General features: G+C 34.3%; 3 protein-coding genes across 5 annotated transcripts; 1 reads left to right on the top strand and 2 right to left on the bottom strand.

The window, feature by feature from the left end:
* Positions 1-429: 429 nt before the first annotated feature.
* LOC105976932 (uncharacterized) lies at positions 430-6,683 on the top strand. The gene is made up of 14 exons (XM_088817320.1): positions 430-832; positions 1,209-1,372; positions 1,725-1,828; positions 2,484-2,550; positions 2,740-2,832; positions 2,907-3,071; positions 3,167-3,307; positions 3,400-3,477; positions 3,568-3,680; positions 3,786-3,846; positions 3,952-4,119; positions 5,861-5,962; positions 6,057-6,146; positions 6,343-6,683. Exons 1-14 carry the CDS (start codon positions 541-543, stop codon positions 6,406-6,408), a joined length of 1,704 nt encoding a protein of 567 aa, XP_088673446.1. The 5' UTR covers positions 430-540; the 3' UTR covers positions 6,409-6,683.
* A 2,477-nt stretch (positions 6,684-9,160) lies between these two features.
* Positions 9,161-13,666, bottom strand: DCP1 (decapping 1). The gene is made up of 8 exons (XM_012994940.2): positions 13,232-13,666; positions 13,071-13,111; positions 12,891-12,940; positions 12,438-12,582; positions 11,542-11,598; positions 10,813-10,939; positions 9,937-10,413; positions 9,161-9,396 (listed from the first exon to the last, which is right to left on the bottom strand). The coding sequence occupies exons 1-8, from the start codon at positions 13,388-13,390 to the stop codon at positions 9,337-9,339; spliced, it is 1,116 nt and encodes a 371-aa protein (XP_012850394.2). The 5' UTR covers positions 13,391-13,666; the 3' UTR covers positions 9,161-9,336.
* A 196-nt stretch (positions 13,667-13,862) lies between these two features.
* OTLD1 (OTU-like cysteine protease family protein) lies at positions 13,863-18,263 on the bottom strand. Of its 3 annotated transcripts, none has more exons than XM_012994893.2 (9): positions 18,039-18,263; positions 16,484-17,442; positions 15,929-16,090; positions 15,503-15,580; positions 15,107-15,185; positions 14,879-15,024; positions 14,719-14,784; positions 14,452-14,626; positions 13,863-14,328 (listed from the first exon to the last, which is right to left on the bottom strand). In XM_012994893.2, the coding sequence occupies exons 2-9, from the start codon at positions 17,147-17,149 to the stop codon at positions 14,111-14,113; spliced, it is 1,590 nt and encodes a 529-aa protein (XP_012850347.2). In that variant the 5' UTR covers positions 17,150-17,442; positions 18,039-18,263; the 3' UTR covers positions 13,863-14,110. The 3 variants fall into 3 exon arrangements, with proteins under 3 accessions (XP_012850347.2, XP_088673418.1, XP_088673419.1); XM_088817292.1 differs by having other exon boundaries at positions 16,484-17,334; positions 18,039-18,236; XM_088817293.1 differs by having other exon boundaries at positions 16,484-17,344; positions 18,039-18,178.
* Positions 18,264-18,517: the final 254 nt, after the last annotated feature.

The raw sequence follows: 18,517 nt of genomic DNA, 5'->3' as shown, positions 1-18,517 counted from the left end.
CCCTTAACTATAAATCTTCTTATACATGTATCTTTATCGTGTGAAATTTAAACATAATCTTTTAGATTTTGTGGAATGTTTTCTAGTATGTACTCGTTTTGTGTAAACTAACAATTTCTGATGCAACAATCATCTTGTTTCGAAATCTGGAACTGGAATGAAATGAAACGGGTATAAATTTAAGAATATTCTACATAATCTAGAAAGTTTCACTAAACTTGACATCGCAGTGATGGACGTGAAGAAAATTCATAATTGAGAGTGGTAGTAATTACCCAAACATGAAGAGTTTTTTTTCCGTAATTTGACCTTGTTTACCGAAAAATTTATTACAACAACTAGTTCGAACTGAATTTCTTTTAGCAAAATGAAAAATGATATATTCTTATAAGTTATAGTTTTGAGGTATTTTGACTAAATTAGACCTAGAAAATAATACAGAAAAAATAATAATAAAACCTTGTATAATTAATTAATCAAATATATCAAAATCCTGGCACTATCTGGCTGCCAGATCAAAGCCCCAAAACCTCTTTTCCAATGGCGAAACCCCAGGGTTCAGTATTGGAACCGCTGTACTCGTCAGCGATTATCCTGTTGGTTATAGTGACGGCGTGCGTCGAGCTCTGCGACGCCGTCACCGTCGTTGACGTCTACCGTCTCGTGCAGTACGATCTCGCCGGAGTGCCGTTTGGATCCCGCCTCGCTGCTCTTAACCACCACGCCGGCTCCTCCCTTTTCTCCGCCTCTGCTACCGCCGGCGCGGCTGCTGATCTCTCCCGCACTGTCCTCATCCTGCCTGTCCGCGAATTGAATCTTACATTCATTAAAGGTCGATTGATTACCTTCATTCTTCGTTCCATTTTTATTTTATCATTTGGCAGCCATTTATACTTAATACACGAGGGTTTACATTTCTTATGCTGTGTAGGGTTAGGTTTTTGTTCGGTTTTGATGGTTGAGTTTATTATAATATTTGAATAATCAAGCGGGAAAAAAAGCGCTTAGTTCATCCTGGTTTCCCAAAAAAATCTGGATGTTCTGGAATTGATAGCGTCAAGATTAGTGACCAAATTGTTACTACCTTCCAATTTCGTTACATATTGATTGTTTTCCTTAAATTTTTATTAGCATATGTCCAATTCAGATTTCATATCCTTTATCATAACGGTGGTACCAATTTTTTTTTTGTTCCAATCTTATGGCAGAATATATTGGACAAACGAAGCCGTTAGGTGGATTATTGCTTCTACTTCCCCCAATTTTCAATCCCCTAAACACAGACAGTAGGGGTGAATCTTACTCTGCAAAAGACAACATCAAGGAAGTGTTAACCGAATTAGATCAGTTGCTTATACATGCAAACATTCCTGTGAGTGAAACAGATTACTCTCTCTTTTGCGCTTGCAGTCGATGTTGTTGTTTCGTACCATGAAAATTCTCCAAATGGTTTGATGGCTTATTCCGGTGATTGTTTTGTTTATTTGATCATTTTTCTTATTCCTGCCAAATATTCTCTGTTCAAGTGAAGGAACGAAGCGTTACTTTAGTTAGAGGATTCAAATATATGATCTATGATCCAAAAATGTTGTATGTTCTGTGCTTAGCTTTTGGCTTATCTTTTCGTTGGCTGCTGGTCCATAAAATCGAAGGGGTTTCAAGTTTCTTATCTTTTTTGCCTTTTAACCAGTTTTTTTTTCTGATAACGCCATATTGTGTTTCAGTATCCTGTGTACTTTGGGTTTGAGGATGACCATGTTAATACTGTGCTAGCTGATGTCAAGAAAAATGATGCTGCTGGTCAGCCTGCGACTGCGACAACTGGCGGGTTAGTTGACACTATTAAAATGAGAAGCACTCTTAATAATTATTTTCTCTGCCTATTATGGTTGTTGAATAATTCTTCTTGATTTGAGTTTCTTTTTTTGGTGGTCTTCCACTATTCATATTAGGATTTCAAAATTAAGACTAGAAAATATCTGCTCAATCTTGTTGGTTCACATTGCTTTACTCGAGAAGATTTTATTGTGCATTTTTATTTCACTATATATGCTCACATAGCCAAACATTTTATGTGGTAGAAGGACAGAGAAAAAAAAATGCCTACTTATTGTTAGGGTTAATTGAGGCGTCATTGTGGGAAGCTGTTTAAAAAAATGTGAAAAAGCTGTTATTTTCTTCATATGGTAAGCTAAATTCCCAATTATGCAAAAGCATTAAAATTTACTTTTAATTATCTGCTTTTATTGTTGCTTTCTTATTTATATTTTTTCACCCTTATGTCTCGTTAGATATGTATATCTTGTCATGCATTCTAGATCATGACTTCTGAGGCTTCATATGCTGGCTTCCAAAATTACATGAGTGTATCATGTCGCTATTTCTTGAGGTGTTATTTATCTTTTGCTTGAATCTAATAATAATTTTAGAAGCAGTTTTGCAATAATCTTATAACAGTACATGCCTCTTTCAAAATGTTTCAGATACAAGCTGGTCGTTGCTGCACGAGAACCCAAGAAAATTGCTTCTCCCACTATTTCAAATATTCAGGTTCTATTTTTTCCTTCCACTTTGTTATGGATTGACTAGAGTAATCCTATTGTTGGAAGTCCTCAATATTTGGTGAATTTTGAGGGCATAATTTGATTGAATATTTGAGCTACCTGTATGAGCTCAATAAATACCATCTTACTGTTTCTAAACTTTATCATAATTCTTTTAAATCTTCTCCCATGTCAGGGTTGGCTGCCAGGATTGAAAGCTGATGGAGATTCAAATCAACTTCCTACCATAGCTGTAGTGGCATCATATGACACGTTTGGGGCTGCACCAGTTAATATATAACTTACTTAATTTTAATTATATTATTTGTAGGCCAGGATCTTATGCCATCTCAATGCTAACAGGCATTGTCTGTGGGAAGTGATAGCAGTGGAAGTGGTGTTGTGGCACTTCTAGAAATAGCTAGATTGTTTTCAATTTTATATTCAAATCCAAAGACAAGAGGAAGCTATAATTTACTCTTTGCGCTGACATCTGGAGGACCTTATAACTACAATGGGACAAATAAGGTGCACTTATCCCCTCAAAAGACTTTTTCCTCCTTTTTATGCACTTCTGCGATGAGTGTCGTGACATGATTTTGACATTCTGCTTCCTGTTATAGTGGCTCCGTAGTTTAGACCAACGTGTGCGTGAGACTATTGATTATTCTATTTGCTTAAATAGCATTGGCTCAATCAGCAATGAGTTATGGATTCATGTGTCCAAGCCTCCGGACAATGTCTACATAAAGCAAATTTTTGAGGTTAGCCCTAATAGGCCTTTTTGCAATGAAGAATCATGGTTGTCGTAAGAAAGCTCTTATCCGCTCCATTCCTTACAAGTCGACTTTTGCAGGGTTTCTCTAGCGTGTCCGAAGAAATGGGTATCAAAGTTGGATTGAAGCACAAGAAAATTAACATTTCTAATCCTCGAGTAAGTAATATATTGGATATAAATTTGAGAATAGAAAGAGGAGCTTCTTGTTTAATATTGATTTTTGTTTGGTCTGTTGAAATTTTCTAGGTGGCATGGGAGCACGAACAATTTTCAAGGCAGAGAGTCACAGCAGCAACACTATCAGAGCTTTCAGTTGCTCCAGATTTTCTAGAAAGTACTGGAGGTCTGTCAGATAGCAGGTTGTAATTCAAGGAATGGAGGACACACTTTTTTTTAATTTTTTTTATGAGTACCTTCACTTTCTTTCATGGATAATCATGTCCTCAATCATGGTCTCTCTGCAGACATTTTGTTAATGAAGCTTCAATAAGTCGAAGTGTCAAGTTAGTAGCTGAAAGTCTTGCAGTAAGACCTTCTAGCTCTTAACTTTTACCAGAACTCTGATTTGGTTTGGATGTACTCGTAAAATATCATCTATTTTTCTAACACAAGTTTCTTTCTTGCAAACAGAGGCATATTTATGGCCAGGAGGGAAAAAGCATTGACATATTTGCAGATGATAGTAGTTTATCAATAAATCCTTCTTATATACGTTCATGGTTGCAATTTTTGTTAGCAACACCTCGAGTGGCTCCATTTCTTTCCAAGAATGATCCTCTTATCACGGCGCTGAAAAAGGTATGTTTTGCATGACTTGATTTTGTGTTGCTTCTTATCCTCAAATAGATTCTCTTTTGTGTTGTGATTCAAGAGTATTTGTGAAGTCCAGCCACGAATTCACCTAAAAAGATCCACTAGCTATATATTGGAGTGTGAAAAACTATTATAATTTTTTTTGAACATTTCAGCGATTTTTAGCAAAAAAATGTGTGCTTTAATGTACAATTTTTTGTGATTTTGCTCGACTATTAAAAAAATTAGTGAAATAATCAGTAGATGAACATTTATGTACTACTTATGAATAAATATCTTCTATACATTATATTTAAGTTTTAGAAAATGCTGAAAATAGATATGACAATTTCAGGTATTTTTAATAAAAGGGTATGCTATATAGTATACGTTTTTTTCGTCATTTTTCTTCACTATTGAAAAATAGTTCGCCAAATTTTAGATGAACTAGTTCTTGAGTACTTATGGATAAACATCTTTTATACTATATATCTGAGTGTTTCAAAAATATTAAAAATGTATTTGAACATTTCAACGATTTTAGCAAAAAAACGTGTGGTATATAGGTATACGGTTTTTTTGCGATTTATGCTCGACAAATTATTTCCTACTTGTGAAAAAAATCTTCTATACTGAATATTTGAGTGTTAAAAAACATTAAAAAAATATTTAACAATCTTACTATAGTATACGATTTTTTGCGATTTTGCTTGACTATTCAGAAACTAGTTAAATAATTTAGATGAACTATTTCTTGAATACTTATGATAAATATCTTCAACACTATATATTTGAGTGTTCAAAAATATTTAAAAAAGATACGAACATTTCGATTTTTAGAAAAAAAATGTTTGCTACAGTTTACGATTTTTTATGATTTTTCTTGACTATTAAAAAATTAGTGATTATTTTTTAGATGAACGATTTATTTACTAATCATGAATATGCATCTTCTATACTCTATATTTGAGTGTTTAAAAATATTAATTTTTTTTTGACAATTTGAGGGATTTCTAGTAAAAAACGTGTGCTATAGTGTACAATTTTTTTGTGATTTTGATTGAGTATTCAAAAATTAGTGAAACAATATTTAGATGAACTATTTCTTGACTACTCATAGTTAAACATCTTCTATACTATATATCTTCGTGTTCAAAAATTTTTTAAAAATATTTGAACTTCTCAATGATTTTTAGCAAAAAACATGTGCTATGTATAGTATACGGCTTCTTGTGATTTTACTTGACTATTAAAAAGTTAGTGGAAATATTCATAGATGAGCAATTTATTTACTAATTATGAATAAACATCTTTTATACGGAATACTGGAGTGTTGAAAAATATTAAAAAAGATTTGACGATTTCAGGGATTTTTAGCAAAAAATCGTGTGCTATAGTATACGATTTTTGGTGATTGTGTTTGACTTATTAAAAAACCAGTGAAACAATTTTTAGATTAACTATTTCCTGACGAATAATCATCTTCTGTACTATATAATTGAGTTTTAAAAAATATAAAAAATATATTTGAAGCTATTTTTAAGTTTTAACAGAATTCGAGTGCTATAGTATACAAATATTTATGACTTTGCTTGTCTACTAAAAAAATAGTGAAACAAGTTTGAGATGATTTGTTTTTGACAATTTATGAATAACCAGCCATTCCATTTTTTTCTATTGTGTCCTCCAGTTTCTAATACAGTGGAACTTTTTTCTCTTTATGACCGTTGAATATATTCATTGATAGGAATTAGCCGATCATACTGTTGATGTGAGTGTGCAACATGAAGTACTTGACGGGATGTTCACGTTTTATGATTCAACAAGCAGCAGACTACATATCTATCAGGTGCCTATTATTAGACTTTATCTCTTTGTTTATTCCCCGATATCAGGAAGTAAGGTGAGCACATATAACCCAATTCGCGGTTTTTCTATTGAAGGTTGCAAGTGTAACGTTCGACTTGCTTTTGCTGCTGGTTCTTGGATCGTACCTTATTACCCTCTTCAGTTTCTTGGTTATAACAACAAGGGTATGACTTCCGTTCTTTAGCCAGCCTCATATTTGCCTCCCCTTTTACCTCTTCAATATCTGGGAATAATATACCGGTTCTATTTATGTATCTTTTTACCCGATAAAAATATTCTACTACATGATATGACTATAGTATCAATTCAACTTAGTTAATCTTATATTTTAGCTCTCAACATTATTATATATTTCAACAGGGTCTTGATGATTTGATCAGTCTATTTCGTCGTCCGACTTCTCCCCGTAAATCGAAAACAGTTTGATTAGGGGAACTGGATATTTTCGCAACTGACTCAGAAGTTCAGTTTCAGAGTTTGATCTTTTGTTAATGCAGCATATATTTTGGACGAGATCTGCCGGCGTCTTCAAGTAAAATTTTAGCATTTTTCACATGTTTCATTCCCTCGTTCGATTTGCTCTAGAGATAAAATTAGTTGGTAGAAATTTTTTGTTTAGATTGTTTCGGGTTGTAATGTTAACGATGCTAGTCGGAGATTTTAATGATACAAGAACAAATAAACATAACACAAACAAAAAATCATGCACACACAATAAACCAAGATAAAAATTTCATGCCTCTCAACATAGAAAATACTTGGTTGACGCTCAAATTCAAACTTGTTCTGGTTGAGTGTGCAAGATCAAATATGATACAAACACAAACAACCAATATCAAATGTTACTATAGAACACATTGTTTGGGGTAAAAAATCGTTGAATTGTCGAAATTTTAAAATTTTCTAAACTCAAATATATTGTTGTATAGGAGATTTTGAATAGTCGTTCGAAAATTATATACTATAATTTTTTTTAATGTGTGTTTTCGGTGCAGTGTATATTTTTTTAAGTGTGTTTTCGGTGTCATGTGTGTATTTTCTTTAGTGTGTGTTTTCGGTGTCGTGTGTGTATTTTTTTAGTGTGTGTTTTCGGTGTACTGTTAGTGTATGTTTAGTATGTGTTTTCGGTGTTGTGTGTATATTTTTTAAGTGTTCGTTTTCGGTGTCGTGTGTGTATTTTTTTTACTGTGTTTTCGGTGTCGTGTGTGTTTTCCGTGTAGTGCGTGTATTTTTTAGTGTATGTTTTCGGTGTAGTGTGTATGTTTTCTAAGTGTGTGTTTTCGGTGTCGTGTGTGTATTTTTTTAGTGGGGTGTTATCGGTGTAGTGTGTGTATTTTTTTAGTGTGTGTTTTCGGTGCAGTGTGTGTATATTTTCTAAGTGTGTGTTTTCGGTGGAGTGTGTGTGTATTTCTTTAGTGTGTGTTTTCGATGTCGTGTGTGTATTTTTCTTTAGTGTGTGTTTTCGGTCTAGTGTGTATATATATTTTTTAGTGTGTGTTTTCGGTGTAGTGTGTGTATTTTTTTAGTGTGTGTTTTCGGTGTAGTGTGTGTATTTTTTTTAGTGTTTGATTTCGGTGTAGTGTGTGTAATTGTTTTTAGTGTGTGTTTTCGGTGTAGTGTGTGTAGTTATTTTTAGAGTGTGTTTTCGGTGTAGTGTGGGTGTATTTTTATGTGTGTCTTCGGTGTAGTGTGTATTTTTTTTAGTGTGTCTTTCGATATCGTGTGTGTATTTTTTTTAGTGCGTGTTTTCGGTGTATTGTTTGTATATTTTTTAGTGTCTGAATTTTTTTTAGTGTGTGTTTTCGGTGTAGTGTGTATTTTTTGTGTAGTGTGTGTATATTTTTTTAGTGTGTTTTCAGTGCAGTGTATGTATATTTTTTAGTGTGTATTTTCGGTGTAGTGTGTGTTTTCGGTGTAGTGTGTGTTTATTTTTTAGTTGCGTGTATTTCCGGTTTATTGTATGTAATTCTTGTTAGTTTGTGTTTTCGGTGTAGTGTGAGTAAAAGCTATTCACTCACGATCTGAAAAAATCGTATACTATATAGTACACAGATTTTGGGTAAAATTGGTGGAACGCCCAAAAACTTTTCCACTATCAAAATCACAAAAAACTGTATGCTATAGTGCATAAATATTTGATAAAATTGATGAATCGTAAAAAAAAAAAATTCACGATCATAATCACAAAAAACTGTATACAAATTTTTGGTAAAATTAATGGAACGTCCCAAAAACTGTTGGGAATTATTTTTTTGACAAAACAATTGTTGAATTGTTGAAATTATTTTTTTAATATTTTTTAATAATCAAATATATATTATAGAAGATGTTTGTCACAAGTAGTTAAGAAATAATCCATCTAAAAATTATTTCACTAATTTTGAATAGTTGAACAAAATAACAAAAAATCCTATACTATAGTACACATTTTTTTGAATAAAAATTGCTGACCTGTTGAAATTATTTTTTAATATTTTTTAACATTCAAATATATAAAATAGAAGATGTTTGTCATAAGCAGTTAAGAAATATCATCTAAAAATTACACTACTAATTTTGAACAGAGGAACAAATTCACAAAAAAATGTATACTACAGCACACGTTTTTTTGGTAAAAATAGATGAAATTTCAAAATTATTTTTTTATATTTTTCATACCCACATATACAGTATAGAAGATTTTTATCATTAGTAGTCAATAAATAATCTAAAACTTAGTCCACTAATATTTTTTATAAACATCGTTGAATATTTGTAATTATCTTTTAATATGTATTAATACTAAAATAAATAGTCTAAAAACTGTTTATCCATAAGTAGTCAAAAAATAATTCAACTACTAATTGCTTAAAATATTTTGAACAGTCGAGCAAAATCACTGAAAATCGTATACTAATTGCACACATTTTTTTTTTTTGATAAAAGACACTAAGTTGTCAAAATCTTTTTTTTTTAATATTTTATGACACTCAAATATATAAAAGATGTTTATCCATAAGCAGTTCGGACAAGGAAATTATCAATCTCAAATTCACTTCAAAACCATTGAAATCAAAATTTTGTCCCTAGTAGCTAGCATGATAACAAGATCATCAAGTATTATCCTATAACCTCCTCGTATCACAGAAATTTAACAAACGAGGATCAACGAAAATGTAACCTTACCATACACAGTAGCTCAACGAACTGCCAAAAAATAAACTATAAATTATCGAACCATTTGTCAAATGTTTAATCAACTATAAAATTAGAGCAAACTCTATACAAAAAGACCGTCTTAATACATTTAAAGTTTGCAGAGAAAGAGAAAGAGAGACCTACACAATGGAAACACAACCAGCAATCTCTGAATTTTTATCCTGTTTGGTGCGCATTCATCACCGCTCTGTAAACAATGTCGATGAATTGGTCGTCCTATGTACAGATGAAGATCACGTTTATTTGATAAGGTTTTTAATATTACAGGTGAGACAAAATTCAATTTTAGCGCACAGATTAAACCATCAATGCATAAATAAAGCAAGAAAACAAGAAGCATGCAGTTCGTTTTCTGGAGTAATACATAGCATTCTCGAAAACAATTTAAAGAGAATTTGCTCGACTATAAGATGGGTGCAATTTTTTCCTTCATAATGAAGCCAAGATGATTAATTCCTCAATCTGTTTAGCATCTACTAAAAGCCCATCTAGTTGCACAGTAGTTATCAACATAAATTCCAGCAATCCACCTCATGATATTTAACTCGAAGGAAAAAAAAACATCGAAAGCACCAGGATATTCAAATTCTTCCATGATAAGAGCATAAAAGGATCTTGAACAATAGAATTATGTTTAGATTGAAGATTACTATATTACTGAAGATATCATGAAACAAAACACATAATTCACTTATTTTAGTAACTGTTTAACGGACTAATAAATAAAAAATTGCAGATGAAGAAGGAAGAGCATACCTGAACAAGCATTTTAAGTGCTTCCTGAACTTTATCTCTGCTGATAGGTGGCCCAAAATTAGGTGTAGGAACAGAAGTTGGAGTGAGGGACAGTGGCGGTGTTGGCGGCGGAAATGGCTGAAGCAGAGGTGCACCGTAAGGTCTTTGTAGATTTACAGGAGGATTCAGTGGAGGTGCAGTTGGCATAGATGATGAGATGGCAGGAATAATCATTGGAGAAGATGAAGGCGGTGGTGGTCCAAAAAATGTTGATGGTTTTACAAGATCAGTCGATCGCTTGGAACCATTACTTGGTTCAATGCTTTCAAGAATGGACATTATAGGGATAGAGGTAGAAATATTAGATGGCGTTTGGGGAGTTGTCAAAGTGGGCAGAGCAACAGCCTGTGGTTGAGAAGTAGAGGTAACAGCTGCAGAAGAGTGGTACTGCTGCCCAGAAATTGCTGCATTTGGAGCACCTACGATATTCATAGCAGTCTGCAAATATTCCATAATCAATATTATAACATGCCGTCAATTAAGTGATCCAAGTACCACCATTTAGCTAAGAATAAATGGTCTCTTTTTACATTCTTCAAAGCTACAACACCCCCTTTATTTTATTCCTTTTTTAGTCTCAGTCTTTCTTTCCGAACCATCTAGTTATAGAAGTTTCATGATCCACTCGTGTGGGGTACAAAATAATCATCAATTTATAAGTGCACTTAGGTGGCATGGTAACCACTTTTGTAAGTGTATGCACATGACTTTATCAACTGCTATTTTTAATGGGTAAATATGTGAATCCGATAGCATTTTAGCATTCTAGTAATTATTGTAACATGGATGGCCATTAGGTTGTCGTATCTACTAAGAAAAGCCAGTAAGAAAACATACGCTGAAGAAGTTTACAAAAGAAGGGTCATCAGGAACATCCGTGACATTGCCAGTAGTTGAAGATGGTGGTTCTAGAGGACCATCCATCACTGCCAGTGTTGGAACTGCTTCCAGTTCTTCAAACTCACTGCCAAACAATAATGATATATAATAAATTAAATTGTTTTCTTGAAAAAGAGCACACTCCTAGAGTCTCTACAAGAGAGTACGCAACTACTTATGTCTGTGAAAGATGTATAAAGGATATCTAGAAAGTTACATCTGTAGAATTGATGGAAACAAAATCAAAATAAATCTATATTCGTATTTTTGACAGAGAAACAAATCCAAGAAGGGACAGTTTAATAAGCGAGTTATACCAAGTGATCATTTGATCAACTTGAAATAGAAGAGCAAAATGACATATAGAATACACCCAAACGTGGCAAATCAAAAATTAATTGCGTGTACAATTAATTTCTGTGTAAAAAAACCAATACAATAAATGAGCTGGGATCGGAATAGTTTCAAGCGCCAATGAGGTCAATCATTAACTCTATTTTCTTGTTTCGGTTCAAGAATCATGCTACTTAAGACTATTAGTTCTCGATAACCAATTCCAAGAAATTTCTGCGAAAAGAAGGTCTAAATTATAAGCTAGCCAAACATCAATCACTTCTTAAATATGTTAACTCAATGAACTTGTCAAGGCGATCTCCTTCAATTTAAGTAGACATGAATAAGAATTACCTTTTAGTAGAAGAAACTTTTGACTTTGTGGGCACCTTCGAATATGCATTTAGTATCCTAGAAATAAAAAGACGGCGCGAACATGATCAAGTCCATGCCATAAAAAAATTAAATAAGTGTTAAAACAAGAAAATACGAGAAGATCAATATCTCAATGAATCAAAGTAAAATCAGGTACATTCATTTGTTCTAACTTATTTTTGTTATCATGGAATTTGTGAAAATGCATTTCATATGGCAACGAGGCTCGGGGTTAACTTTTTAAGATCAATGTAACATTCATATACGGAATTGAAAAGCATTTTCTCAATCAAGCAAAGGCATTTATATCATGTTGACATCGTATGAGAAATTACAGCATTAGTCCTTTTTCTTTTATTTTTTGATAAATACAGCATACGTCCTTCACATGGCATTTTTCGAATGAAAAAAAAAAGCCCTTTATTATCTGTTGAATTCCTATATAAGTTCAACTAGGGCATCGGGAATAAGATAATGTTGTTCAGAAATCGCAATGGTATTGAACACACAAGTCGTGTCTGTAATTTACTCTTTATTGCCAAGATTGTATCCTATCTAACAAAACAGCTCAAACTTGTAAAGACGAATGCCACGAGGCAAACCATAATTACATAGAAAACAACATTAAAAGCAGTTGAAAGACAAAAGACAAACCATATTGCATCAAAAAATCAGCTATTATACGTACTTAGTTAAATAGATCTCTCATTAATCCACAATGTTCATGCAAAAGGTCAAAGCTCAAAAAAGTATCCATAAATCATCAAGTTAACCTTACTTTACGTGTCAACTGACACAAGCTATCCTTGTAGAAAACACGTTATGGCATGCAAAAGGGAAAGAAAAAAAAGCAATAAATCTTTAAAACAACCAACCTGCTAAATAGATTGGCAACCTCTTCACATTCGCGAGCATTATAAAACCATATACCATTAACCTCCTGAGAAGCATTTCGATATAATAGATATGGAACCTGCACTTCATACTCAAAATCCCCCAAAAGATTCTCCACCAGGTTATCTGCGTGCAACGTCAAATTCAGACAAATTAATATACGGAAATAGGGTTTAAATCAATTGCACACTTTGACAAAATTATTTATCTGGAACATCAAGACATTTAACCACGTCGTTTAAGTTTGTGGAGACGAGAATACACATCTAGAGTCTAGAGAATATACATCCGCACAAGATAATAGTAACAGTTTTTAAGAGTAAATTACTGAAATATCAATGAAGATTTTCTGACAAACTAGAAGCACAAATACTTCATCAACATCCCAATTCCCAAATAACTTAACAAAATGAAAAGAAAATTAAGTGACTAACCAGTATTCCGGCGATTCATTACTATAAACTGGAACCTTGGTTGAGTATTCCTGAACACACAAACACAATAATAATTCAATTAAATTTTCCAGATCCCAAATAACCTAAATAACCTAAAATTTTCATTGAACACAATTAAAAAAAATGGAGGAATTTAAGAATCCACCAATAAGCCCTCACCTTTTCACGACAAATAGGGAACCCTCCACATCCTTCCGACTCTGTCAACCAAAATTATTCACTAATTAATACAAAAACCCAAACGCAAAATATCAGATTCAATCAACACATCCTCGCTCGCTCAACCCACACACACACACACACATCTGAGTTCGCATTACCCATTGGCTAGTGTCGATGTTAAATTCGTAGAAGGTGACGTGAGCGGCGGTGATGAGAATTTCCTCCACAAATGGATCGATTCGCTGCAGCACCGTCAAATTCAGCACCTTGGTGGTCTTCTCGTCCAGATTCGGCATCAATTTTCCGTTTTGCGACATCGTTAGAATCACTCTCTCTCTCCCCCTTCTATCTCTCTCTGTCTCTCTCTCTCTCTCTCTTCCTTATGAATTACTGTGTGTGTTTGTAGAGAGAGACACCACTCGGATTATTCAGTGCACGAACAAATACAACAGCAGTTTCGCCTCTTTCTTTTTTTCCAATAGTTTTATCTCAATTTTGCCAAAATGAATATATTTATAGCGCCCCACCCACCCCCCCCCCCCCCCCCTTACCCCCCCACCACCCCCAGTGGGGGTAATGAAGAGATGACAGATGTGTAACACTGTAGCTCCGTACTACAATTAATAAATGGTGTCAGGGGTATATACGTCATTCTATACATAAGTTTTGGAATTTCCCCCATTTTTGTATTATTATTATTTAAAAAAAAAAAAAATTGCGAACTATTATTATACTTTTGCTCTAGACATCTTAAACCCTTTCAATATACAATTGTAGTCCAAAATTCAATTTTAGGTGATGGAATATTCTCTCCCTCCATAAAACCTGTAAAATAGTAGATTCCAAAATGTAACAAAAGCCACAAAACTGACAGGGCTTATTACAAGCATTAAGATCTCCATACATAAATACTTAAATTAAATATTAAATAATAAATAAAAGGATAATTAGATGCCCTCATCTTATTTAGTATATCTTAATTCTACAAAGTTGTTGGAAGCAAATGGAATCGAAACCGACTCTCCAGATTTTTCGTATCATTCGGTTGCCTTGCCTTTACGCCTGCCGTTAGTGCTCGTTTCTATTAAATAACAGACCATCGAATCAACGTCGTCGCCAAAAATGCTGTACGCCTCAATCACCTGCAAATAACTGAACCCCATTGACAGCATTATCTGCATGCTTCCGTTAAGAGCTGAACCCGACGAGGCTAACTTACTCCCTCCTTCCATCACCGGATCCATTCCTGATGATCCTATAATTTAAATAAATTAATAAATAAATTGTGTAATGATATGCGATATAACACATAAACGAATCATGTATAGGTTTTACTAATTGCAAAATAGAAAAATGCAATTTAAATGGAAGAACTCACTAGCTGAAGAGGAGGATGGTTCGGCTCGAGAAGTAGAAGATTCCCTACGGCCCATTTGCTGCTTGAACTTGTCTTCCGAAAGATACTCGGCCCTTGATGCTTCCATCACCATCCGTTCGATTTCCTTCTCAGTCAGCTCAAGATCCGAATACAAACGCCCCTCCGCAAGAAGTGCCTAACAAGATGAACAAATCTCGTCACGTTTTGGAGTGCGTATAAAAATAATAACACACATCATTTTTTTTATGTCCACCAAAAAATACTCACATTATCAATCTGTTGATCTTGCTGAGCTTTTATAGCTGCTTTGACCTGATCTTTATCTATATTTGTCTGTCAAATACACCAACATTTGGTGAGTCAATTTATCTGAAAGGACATATATATACACGTGTGTGTGTGTGTGTGTGTGTGTGTGTGTGCTTACCCCTTGAAGAGAGCTGAATCCGAGTCCAGCGCCAACTGTCAATCGACGTGGATCAACAAGGGAGTTATAGTGATTTCCGTGATGGTAGCTTAATCTTATAGGGGGTGTGTCTGTATTGTAGCTTCCGTGGAATATATTGATAGGTTCTAGATTAGAAAAAAAATCGATTAAATGGCAGACTAACTAGAAAACAGATTTATATAACAAATTCATACACGGATGAAGCACCTGTGCTGTAAGAATATATGTGGATCGGCCGATTGTACATCTCCGATAAAGCCTGGATCTCCATATTATTTCCATAAACCTGCACTCGTAATTAAACATGAACATGAATAAATTTATGTTCTGATGGGAAAACTAAAATGTATGGAAATTACTCTTTACTTCTAATTTTATTTTATTTTTCTATAAAAGAGCAATCCATAACTAATTGTTACACTTCACTCGGCACCTGATAATAGTTAATGCTTCAACGATACAGTTATAACAACCTTGATGCATCACAAGATCAAGTTGCAAGAACACCAAATACATGTTTCTTGAAGACGGTCAATTTTATTTTTTTACTATAACTTCTACAAATTTGCTTTCTTGAAAAAAAAAAGAATTGCCCCCACGTACCTTATCTCTTCTCTTCCTCTTACAATAGGAAGTAAAACCTTCTGTTATGAACTGCGAGAAGTGATCTCTTTCTCGTTCCTGCATAAACAGAAAATAAACACTTCATGTTTGCAGCATTAAGTTGGAGGTTTATCAATCATATTTTTAATCAAGTTTCGTGTGGTTGAAATAATCTCTGAAGAGAAACTTCGTTACCATCTATAACAACAAACCATCTAACATAATTATTACAACAAATATATTTTTCAGCGAGCTCATAATATAGATAACACCTGAGAAGTATATTATAAACTAACACTATGCTTCACATTATATCAGTGAGCAAATAACATATATTTTTCTATTCACGACTAGTGACAGCATATAGTGGACACAAACACAACCAAAAAGAATAGGTGAAGCATACGAAAACAGTAACTCTCGTACCATATAGTCAATGCACATTTGCCTAACCAAATCATATAGTTCAGAGTCACCATAGACTTGATCTGCAACAGCACGGAAAAGACAGTTCCCATCCTCTAGCATTTTTCTCACTTCCAAGCCTTTAACCCGCCTTAAATCAATCTCAAACTGGTGTTCCCTTTCCTGCAACAGATTAAAAAAAAGGTTCTCTTTAGTCTTTACCATAGTAGTTACTATACTACTCGGCCCCATATCTGAAACATGTGATAAATGATAATACTTTCAACTCCGAACAAACTAAGTAAAGGATAGCTTGCAATCTTAGACCAACTAGAAGCATACGTATCAGAAATTTCCTTGAAAATTTTGAAGACATGAATAATCAGCAATTAATTAAAAAAAAATCCTGCATAAATGCTAATAATGAGAAATAATTAACTGGTTCGAAGATGACTCATTGGTATTCTATGAAGATTTTTGATAAAACAAAGCAATAGAAGAACAACTCGAGGAATGAACTTCCATGATCGTTCCAATTGCAAACAAGACAAGATGCATTGGAAATTTAGAACTCACCGCATCATCGTAAGATGAGCTAAAGCATGGGCTCTGCTCGTCACTGCTGTTATATCCTTCGCCATCATGCGACCGGGGCGAAGATGGACGAGATCCAGTTGGCGATGACCTGCTTGATACACCTCTCCAAGAGGGCCCGATTCGCGTCGTATTAGAGTCGCCAGATACAAATCTTCTTGAACTTGAGTTCGCCGAAAAAGGCTTAGTAGGTGGAACAGGAGGCGGAGGGGGATACGAACTGCCAGCAGCAGCCACCTGGAAAGAACTTGAACTTTCAACTGCATTGCTCTCCTCCTCCTCCTCCTCAACAACTGACAATCCACCAAACCCTTTCCCCAAATTCCCAGATTCTACGACATTATCATTATTCACCTTCTCATCCTCCACATTTTTTTCACCTTCGTTGTGATCAATGTTCAAACTTGCTGCAGGAACTTCTTCACTCTTGTTCTCTGCAGCACCATAATGCTCAGGTAACTCATCCACAATAATTTGCTCTGGGGATTCTTCCGACAAATTCTCATCTTTTACTATTTGAACAATTTGTGAGGTGCCGGTAGCCTGCTGCTGAGGTGAAGAAGTGGGATTGGGAACCGATGTCGATGTTGATGATTTATTTTGGTTAGATGATGATGAAGAACCTCGCTGCACTAGAATTCGAGTCATAATTTACCCTTCTATTCAGATGCCAAGAAGTGAATTGTTAACCTTATCTTCACCCAGTATTAGATGTATAAGGAAGCAGGCTTCAATTTGCCGCGTGTCCTTGCCTTTGGAGCAATCACACCAATTCCACTGGTGACTGATTTGTTCTTCCAGCCGACTAAGCTCTGTTCCTCGCAATTCAATTTCTGCATTCCCCTATCAATTCTCATCAGAGCTTGACCTCCAAATCGTTTATTCTTAAACTATAAAACCCTCTTTGAGAAAAAGTACTCGAATTTACCCGTGATAAAGCCCTAAATAATAAAAAAATCACCTCCACAATTTCAAACAACAATTTAGATACAAGAAAGCAGCACATAAATCATAACAGCATATTGACATCAACTACAGAAAAAAAAAAAAAATATATATATATATATATATATATATATATAAAATCAGAAGAAAAAAATGCAGCAACATGACACACAATTGAGTTTCAATATCTCATAAAAAGAACAAGCTATACGCCACCAAAATTATCAAATAGCGTAGAACAAAATCAGCTAAAAGAAGTAATTTTCACCACAAGACAACAATAAAATTCAAGAAAAAACAGCAAACTTCTAAATCAACAGATAGACCAAGCCCAAACCCAAGAAAGTAATTCCACGATTATTGACCTACAAATCAATTCAAGCTAGAAATTAGCGACACCTATAAATCGAATTCTTCAGGATTGCAATTCCCGAAGGACAAACGCCAATCGAAACAAAATCTTGAGCACGACAAACGCCAGAAAACGAACTGAGACGGATACCCCAAAAAAAAACCCCAATACGAAACAGGTGAATTGAATTTACAAATCAAAAACCCTAGAATTGAGCCGGTTACGAGTGAAGCTACTCACCTGAGCGGAGCGATTGTGAAGCAAGGGTTTTCAAGGATACGCCAAGAAGAAGATGATGACTTCAGGACAAAGAAAGTGTGTGTGAGAGTGTGGGTGTGAGTGCGTGCTGCGTGTAATTCTTTGTGTATGTATGTATATATGTATGTATTATATATACGGGTAGAAAGAGGAAATTATTTGGGAGAAAAATGGGAGGCTGAGTTTTTTTTAAAGAAAAAAGAAAATAAAAGGGGGTTTTCAATTTAATTCATTTTTTTATTACTCGGACAATTCGCACGTGTGCGTTTACACGAGCAATGTGTAGAGATAGATACAAATGAGAGAAAAAAATTTAGAACATCGAAAAATCGAAAAATCACTAGACGTGGTTATGAATCAAAGAAGGAGCTATAATTAGACACGGCCACGCGCCGGTTCGGGCCGGTTCATACCGGTTAACGGTTCACTTTTTCCGGAACCGGAACCGGCCCGTAATATGC

The sequence above is a fragment of the Erythranthe guttata genome, chromosome 4 (genome assembly GCF_056151865.1).
Source record: "Erythranthe guttata isolate IM_541 chromosome 4, IM_541, whole genome shotgun sequence".
In the NCBI taxonomy this organism is placed as follows: domain Eukaryota; kingdom Viridiplantae; phylum Streptophyta; class Magnoliopsida; order Lamiales; family Phrymaceae; genus Erythranthe; species Erythranthe guttata.
Note: the sequence above shows the minus strand (reverse complement) of the source record. Positions and strands in the feature narration are given on the sequence as shown.

Excerpts from the sequence above, each read along its gene's own strand:
- LOC105976932 (XM_088817320.1), top strand. The coding sequence starts at position 541 with ATGGCGAAACCCCAGGGTTCAGTATTGGAACCGCTGTACTCGTCAGCG. Across the intron at positions 1,373-1,724 it reads TTATACATGCAAACATTCCT|TATCCTGTGTACTTTGGGTT; the intron begins GTGAGTGAAACA and ends ATTGTGTTTCAG. Across the intron at positions 2,833-2,906 it reads ACACGTTTGGGGCTGCACCA|GCATTGTCTGTGGGAAGTGA; the intron begins GTTAATATATAA and ends CAATGCTAACAG.
- DCP1 (XM_012994940.2), bottom strand. The coding sequence starts at position 13,390 with ATGTCGCAAAACGGAAAATTGATGCCGAATCTGGACGAGAAGACCACC. Across the intron at positions 12,941-13,070 it reads TCCCTATTTGTCGTGAAAAG|GAATACTCAACCAAGGTTCC; the intron begins GTGAGGGCTTAT and ends TTGTGTGTTCAG. Across the intron at positions 12,583-12,890 it reads AATGAATCGCCGGAATACTG|ATAACCTGGTGGAGAATCTT; the intron begins GTTAGTCACTTA and ends CGTTGCACGCAG.
- OTLD1 (XM_012994893.2), bottom strand. The coding sequence starts at position 17,149 with ATGACTCGAATTCTAGTGCAGCGAGGTTCTTCATCATCATCTAACCAA. Across the intron at positions 15,581-15,928 it reads AAATGTGCATTGACTATATG|GAACGAGAAAGAGATCACTT; the intron begins GTACGAGAGTTA and ends CTGTTTATGCAG. Across the intron at positions 14,329-14,451 it reads ACCATCCTCCTCTTCAGCTA|GATCATCAGGAATGGATCCG; the intron begins GTGAGTTCTTCC and ends TTTAAATTATAG.